Source organism: Limulus polyphemus, unplaced genomic scaffold (assembly GCF_000517525.1).
Source record: "Limulus polyphemus unplaced genomic scaffold, Limulus_polyphemus-2.1.2 Scaffold4124, whole genome shotgun sequence".
Lineage (NCBI taxonomy): Eukaryota > Metazoa > Arthropoda > Merostomata > Xiphosura > Limulidae > Limulus > Limulus polyphemus.
The window spans coordinates 27871-36085 of record NW_013669734.1 but is presented as its reverse complement, the minus strand read 5'-3'; the positions used below and the strand labels follow the sequence as shown (position 1 = coordinate 36085).

Below are 8215 nucleotides of genomic sequence, written 5' to 3'. Positions count from 1 at the left end.
TGAACCCACTTGAAGTTAACATTCTGACAGCATTTAAAATGGAAAACTTGGTATTCAAATACTTGCATTTAACAATTTTAAAATGTATGTTAAGTAACTGAAGCACATCATATGAAAAACTTTTTGTGATGTAACAAAAGACTTAAGTTCCATTTACAGTATTAATGAATTCATACTATACATAGTGTGACCAGACATCCTAAGCAGAGTAGCCCAGGTTTTGAAATGTTGTCCTACTCTTGATAGATCCTTTTGAGACACCTAAATGTCCTGGTTTTAGATTTTAGTCAGTAACTTTTTATATTGTATGTAGTACTTTGAGCCTCTGACAACTGTAAATCAACAGATATGAATTTTTTCAACCGAGTAACGAAATTATCACACAATTTGGAATGACTTCGCATAGCTTTTGCTGTTTCCTTTTAAGTTGGCTATAATGAGGATGTCACTATTGCATAGGTTACTGAGCAAATGATTTTACACCCATTAGAACAAAAAGAGATAGTTTAATGTAAATGACAGGTGCTGATTTTGTGAAGTATTTATATAAAATAACCTAAATGACAGTTGCTCAGGTTTTTACAATAAACTCCTGACCAACACAAAATAGCTAAAAAAATTCATTCAGCAGAGAAATAAATCAGTAAATGTATCCTTTTAACTTGCTATTTATTATTTACATAACTGTTAATTTGTAACTTTTCCTAATCAAAGGGTTGGAGTGGGGATGCTATAAGATTTGAAAATCTGAGTGTGTCCCAGTTTTACTATTTGAAAATCTCATCACCCAAATTAGTTAAGACTTTATTAACAAAACAGAAAATCACCACAACACAAATGATTTCAATTTATTTTTATTTATCTCAGCAACTTATAAAATTTTTGAAATTGAATGCTTTTCTTAATCGTGTTTTGAAAAGCTTTATTACATTAGAGATTCTTTTATAATTCTGCCATCATCTACCTGAACAGGTTGAAACTGACCAAAACTATGGATATTTGCATTCAAGGTTTGTTAAACATAGGATAATTACTCAAGAGGAAATTTGAATTTTTTTTATTCTCCATTCAGTGTTTTCTCCAACTCTCCTGTTTCTTGTTTATTCTCCATTCAGTGTTTTATCCAGCTCTCCTGTTTCTTGCAACTCCTATGAAAATAGGAACAAAAGTAAAGGACTAATTCTAACATCATTCTTTAAGACTCAATTGATATCAAAGTTAATTTTTATGAAGAAGAAATTTATCTATAGTACAAAAGGTGTAAGAACATATTTTAAGATACATAAACTAAACACTTTATTACATACATCCCATAAGACTAAAATGTATCAAATATAGCTAACAGGAATTTTTCAATGTTTCATTTTGTTTTACGTATAGCTTTCCTTGCTCTTGTACGTTATATTATGTATATTATCATATAGTGTTAATATCACTATTTGATTTGCTTAATGACTGTGTAATGGAACAGAACTGCAGGACATACTACAAGTTTAATAACCTGTTCAACTGCACATCTTTCAACAAATGTATAAATAATATAAGCAGTATGTATTATCCTAAACATCCATATATACACAGTTAACTCACTTTAATGTAAGACATTTAACACAACACAGAAACTTTACCAATGTACCTTGATGCTTCACAACTAAACAAGTAATAATTAAACATTTTATATATTTAATGATACATAAAAGCACCAGACTTTAAATTGTAATACTTATTTCCTGTAAGCTCTTTCTCCCCCACTACATGTATGTATGTAACCTTTTATAAAGTCTGAATTAATTGCTTCAAAAAATTTAACTATTCAAACTTAAAATGAAAGCAATAAATACACTGTCATTATGAATTATAGGCCAAAAATCTACATTAATTCTAGTAAAAAAAAGCTACCTTAATTATGTCCAAACCACCAATTAAACTGCCATTGACATAGATTTGTGGATATGTTGGCCAGTTAGAAAATGTTTTCAATCCTTGCCGAACCTCTTCATCTTGTAATATGTCAAAAGTTTCATATTTACGTCTGTAATTAATGTCAAGAATCAATCCTCAAAATATTATCTGTTAATGCAAAACACAGCAAAACCTGGTAATTTATTATATTTTTGTAATTTCTATGATGTCAGACAAAAAAAAGGATGGCTAGAACATCAATATATTCTTAACATATAAAAACTTGAACCCTCACTATCATGTGCCATACTTTATCATTTTATGTTTAGTTCCAACGTAATGGATTATTCCCTGTAGTACATAAAATATTATATTTTTTTTTACATTACCTTCTTTTCAACATTTACTGATTCCGTAATTTTTGTATGTGGTTCTGTCTAATTATTACTTTTGTTAATATATATATATATATATATATCTATACGACTGTTATTCGGTATGAAGTTATTTTTGTCATATAAGATCAAAAATATCAATCCTAATAACTTCACTATTTTATGCATCAATTTTAGGGCACGTAATTAAAACTCAATGTGATTTATGTTCCAGTTTTTTTGTTTTTTTTTTCTTACAGATTTACCTATAATATTAACGCAATATTATAATTTTACACACACACACATTATGAGTAAATTGTGGTCATCATTAACTGTTCAGAGTAAACAATTTTCATTCACCATCTTGTTTAATAAAAATAATATTACGCTTCTCAAATATTTCACTATTTAGCCTTCATTGTGAACTAAATTTATTGTGAGAAAGTAAAGAAAGAAACATATTATTAATGAAAACTTTGTAGCAATAAAACAAAATATTTAAAACTTGTATAAAACAATTCTAGGAAGGTTAAAAAAATGCTTAAGAGCTAAATCAAAATTAACATGATATTATAAACTATTGAACAAAACATCAACAGTCTCTTTCTTAATAGGTAATAAATACAAACTTGTAATTTTGTGATTCCTACTGGCTGTGTTGTGAAGTACATACCACAGAATTATTAACAGCCTGAGGGTCTAATAAAAAACTGAAAATTGTGAAAAATTTGTTTATGCACTAGCATTCGTAAAAAACACTGAAAAATATAAAGATCCATGATACTTCAGTTTACAAAGTGACCAAATGAAACAAAATTTATTATACAACATGAAAACACTGACTACCAAGTATCGAGTAAAATTAGCATGAATTGTAACAATATGAACAGATGAAATAAGTATAAAAAGGTTTCTACTATGTACAAGTTTTAAATGCTTTGTTGTTCTCATTATCTGACTTCTGGTAAATTATCATTACCTTCAGACCAAAGCAAGCTACCTATACAAATCAGAACTACAAGTTAACTCAATAAATAATATAGTTAATTTAGCATACAAATCTAACTAGAAGTATGAAGTGTCAATAAAGCAAATACTTATAATGAAAAGAATAGACTGAATTCATTAGTAGCATACTTTTGCTGTTAGTTATACTTCTGGCCACAATTTCAATATCTCACAAGGTTTGTCCAGTTTAGGAGATTTAATTTAGTTCTTAATCCATATACTAAAGATAAAAAATAATAACTACAAAAATTTTACCCAGCTATATGCAGGGAACTATTTTCAATATTTTACTGTGAAACAAGTTGGTAGTATAGAAAATTATCTGTACATACCCAGTTTCATTAAGAATCCCAATTAAAGTTTTACTAAAACCACAGCGAGGGTTATCACGTGATCCTTTCATAAATATCATTAGTGGTGCTTTATTGATCAAGTTTCCTAGTCTGGAATGAAAAACAATTGTAATTACTTCTATAAAACAAATAAAAATAATAGTTGGACAATTAATAAATTTTTAAAAACTATTTCATAACATAGTTTTTTTTTAGTTTACTTACTGACTAAGTATTATTTTATATCAAGTTACAGCTTTTACAGTAAGGAAGAATATTTTTTAGAACAGGTATGGCATTTCAATCAATGGTGCAATCATTCTCAAGTACACAAGTTTTAACAGTAAAAACAGTTTTAGTACTTAAATCAACATTCAACAACCTAACAATATATTTAAATTTTAGAATTGATAGTGGTTACTTATGCATGTGCATATCAATTCATGTGAATTAACAGGTTATTTATTTATGGCTGAACAGAAAAAAACAACAAAAAAGTGAATAAATATTTTAAAAAAGTGGAATATGTTATGCACAATATTTGCACAAGATTAGGAAAATAATGATCAAAGGCATATAAAGATGTGCCTGGGTGTTTGTCAGTTGTGGGATTGTTTGATTTTTCTTCTGCTAATGTCAAGTTCATGTTTTAGTGATGCGACATTGTGTTGAAAAAAATATTTTTGTTCATATGTTCATGGACTTGGGAAGGGGAATTTGGTGTTCTTTTAACCTGATCTTCAAGTTATGTCCTGTTTCATCAATGTAAAAGGCTGGGCTGTTGATACACTTTATTCTGTAAATGTTTTCTGGTCTGGGGGAGTTCATTATAAAATGTTTTAGTATGTGTTTAATTTTCATTCCAGTGATCGAAACATTGTACCTGTTCTAAAAATTATCTTCATTATTGTAAAAGCTGTAACTTGAAATAAAATAAAAATTCATAATATGTATTGAACTATGATTGAAAAGTTTTATTCATTTTGTTCCACAATATTCCACCTACATATCATACTACATACCATCAGCCATACTCTATATTTACCAACTCTCTCTCTACGTTGAGCTCAGTCATTCTGACCAATCCTACAACCATCAAGTAACCAAGAAAGTACACACAATTTAACTGTTAATGTAGTCAGTATAGCTTCATGAAATTTAGAAAACATTTAGTAAACATTATAAATCTTTTGTACACAAAAAATCTGATTTTTGTATATAATTATTTTTACTAGAAATTATTTGGTGAATATATGGAGTCTGAGTGCAAGTTGTTTTTCATTTTAAGAATACTACCACTTTTTTCTTATAGTTTTCAAATTTCATTTGCATATCCTCGAGAACCTCTTAAATGAATATTAAAAATTTTGTTCTTGGTAAAACTTTATATTTTATCTGTTATTTTCTCTTCACTAACACTACATACATTTGGTCAATTTGACCAACTTTGTAACCAGCACAAAAAAAAAAAGGAATTAATCTAAGTTATCTTTTTTCTTCCTATAATAACTGCAGAATGTAATAAAAAATTACAATTTTTTATCTTAAACAGTTTAGCAAGTTGACTTTTTTTTCTTCAATAAATGCAGATTGTAACAAAAAATTACAATTATTTATCTCAAATAGTTTACCAAGTTTTTTTCCTACAACAACTGCAGATTGTAACAAAAAATTACACTTATTTATCCTAAACAGCTTAAGGTTCATAACAGTCTACACCTGTTTTTATTTGATTTTATTGTTTTATTTCTCTTTGAATTAATAATTCAACGATACAAGTTTAAAATAACACGATGAACATGTACCTAACTATATAGTACTGAATTACATTACACAAATTACTTGCAAGAATACCTCATGGAAAAATTGTATATTTGTTTTCATCATCTTGCTGTATTTAACCTAGCAAGCTTCTAATTTTTACACTTTAATTATTTTTTATAACAATAAATAAAAAATACACGAAAAATGATAAATTTAGTACTTAAGTTTGGTGTCATTTTTTTGCTGCTGGCTCTCTGATGAAACTTAACCCCAGCTCCTTGTAATAATATTACTAGTAACTAAAATAACTTATATCTATTTGAAATAATAACATGAACAAATCAAACAATGTCCTATAATTATTATAATTTAACTGGTTTTCAATTAAGGCATAAGTGCCTTAAAGTAATTCCCTTGGCTGTTTAACCTGAACTCGGTGATAGCAATTTTCAATTTGTAGGGAAAATGGCAATATTTCCCTGGACTAAAAATGTATTTCCAATAGATATTTACCTCCTCTCACATAATATTTTTCCTCGATTTTTTGTTCACCACTAACTTCAGGCTCCCACCTAACATCACGTTTACATGTGGTATAGCTGTGGTGTAGCATGAAAATGAGCATGCAACAACCTTCCACCAATAGGAGTGAACCACACTCCCTCTATACTATTGAGCACAATCATCACTTCAAGATTAGGCAAAAAAAGATGCACTGGAAGTAAGGAGGATGGGTAGGAAGTGTGAGAAGATGTAAGTATCCATCAGAAATATATTTTCAGTGTAGGAAAATGTTAACTTCTGATACAATACCTTACCTTTACTCACATAATGGCTAGAATCCCACAATGAAAAGGTGGAGGGACCAGTGCAAAGGTTACCTAGATGAGCACTCTTCAGAAGGCACCCAATGGGAATTCATAGAGTGAGATACCCTAATGGAAAAAGTCAAGCTTGGAGGAGACCACACCTCATTTGAACTAGGTATGCTCTTCACCAAAGGTAAAGATAACGTGTTGCAAAATTGGGTGGAGATAATGCTAGTCCAATGAGTAATAGAATGCATCATGTGGTGTAGAGTGGCTAGGATGCATTATAGTGTAATCAGCAGGCCAACTCTAGTCCAAAACCAAGTGGCATTGAGTATTTGTCATCTGGTTCATAGTAGGAGTAGGGTCCCAACTGTCTTCATCTCAAGCCCAGGAAGCAGAAAGGAAAAGCAACTTCCATTACAACAACTCGGGCAGGGTACAGAAGTGCAGACCCACTACACAACCAATACCAGACCACCCTGGAATGTGAAATTCAGGCCATAATAGGCAGGGGAATGCAAATGTGGTGGGTCAACTCCAGTCCAAAACCAGGCAGCATCTGGAATTTTTTATCTGATCTGTAGTAAGAGGAGGGTCCCTACCAACCAATGTGTGAAGACTTATGTTGGCTGGTTCTATGCCAATCGAACACCAGACCACTCAGAAACTAAGATCCAGGCAGCAGTAGAATGGGGAAAGCCTGCCAGTGGGGTGAACTGCACATGGTGGAATCATCCAGTCCAAGACCAAGCAGCATTGGGAATTTGTCTTCCAGTCTACTCTCAACTGAGTGGAAGCAGTCATACTCAGGAGGAAGCTTCCATGGTCCACCAACCTAGTGGCTAGTAACTGGTACATGGCAAGGACTACCGTACTACAATCGAGGATGGGGGAAGGAATGCAGTGGGGAGTCTGGAGGAATGCAAAACCGTACAACAGTACAACAGGGGACCACAATAACCTTATTTTAAAAATCAAGCTAGTCCCAGTTTATTCAACTAGGACTGGTGAGATGGGAAGCAATCCTGACACTGCTTTACTCATGATAGTCCATGAGTTGTTACAGGCCTTAATTATGAAACAAGATACCATGAAGAACCCTCTAGTGGTCTTGTGATATAACCCATCTCATCAATGAGCATTATAGACCTGTAAGGTCACGTGGAGCAGACTTAGAAGTTAACTATACCTGGACAGGCAACACTCACCACTGAGTAGGATCAAGAGAAGTAGAAATAGACCATTGTAAAGATATGATATATAGAAAGAAAACTTACATTCAGAGCCAGTACGAGGTATATAGAATGAAGACAGGAGGAAGTAGCTACCCGGAGAAGAATAGAAAGCCAGAAGATGAAGAAACTCTGCAACAAAATTAAGTGGGGTAGTCCACACGCCAGTTGGCACAAACTCCTCCAATGGATGATGGAAGTGAAGAGCCAGAGAGAGAGAGAGAGAGTAAAGTGTCACATTTAGTGAGGAAACTTGAAAGAGTCGATGTGAATCTACATCCAATGAAGTAGGGGAGACCGGGACTAGTTGTTACAGGGGCAAGTTGATACAGTGCCTCTAGCTCTTGTTGAGATTAATAGATGGCGATAGTTCACGGACCATCGAACACATGTTGCGCAAGATTTGTTTTAATGGCGGCATGAATAAGATCAGTCACGAAATAAAAAATGTATATACATTTTCTGTTTTTGCATACCTAAACTAAAAAAAATGTCTAGGAAATATCTATTTAATCTTTATATACTGTGTTTTGATACTGTTCTTATTAGTTTTAGACTTCGATAGTTACTATCTCTTAATATACGATAACATTGAGTTATGTTGTTTGACGATGAATTAGTATGGAGACATTGTTATACCTCATGTTGATATGGGGCATGTTGTTACAGCATGTACCAACATGCCCCAAAGTTCATCAAAAAGGTGTAACGCACATGAAATATTGATGAATTACATTTTTTTACAGATCAATTGCAATTATGGTTTGCACGTATATTAGAAAGACTGA

The 8215-nt window shown here is 31.6% G+C and overlaps 1 protein-coding gene across 1 annotated transcript in view; it reads right to left on the bottom strand.

Annotated features, from left to right (window-relative positions):
• Positions 1 to 838: 838 nt before the first annotated feature.
• The window catches only part of LOC106470626 (glutaredoxin-3-like), a 32817-nt gene continuing 25440 nt past the window's right edge, over positions 839 to 8215 (bottom strand). Inside the window, exons 8-10 of the mRNA XM_013931190.2 lie at positions 3620 to 3730; positions 1900 to 2032; positions 839 to 1148 (exon numbers count right to left, since the gene is read on the bottom strand). Of these exons, the coding sequence (XP_013786644.1) occupies positions 1101 to 1148; positions 1900 to 2032; positions 3620 to 3730 (292 nt within the window). The 3' untranslated portion in view covers positions 839 to 1100. The remainder of the gene's footprint in view (positions 1149 to 1899; positions 2033 to 3619; positions 3731 to 8215) is intronic.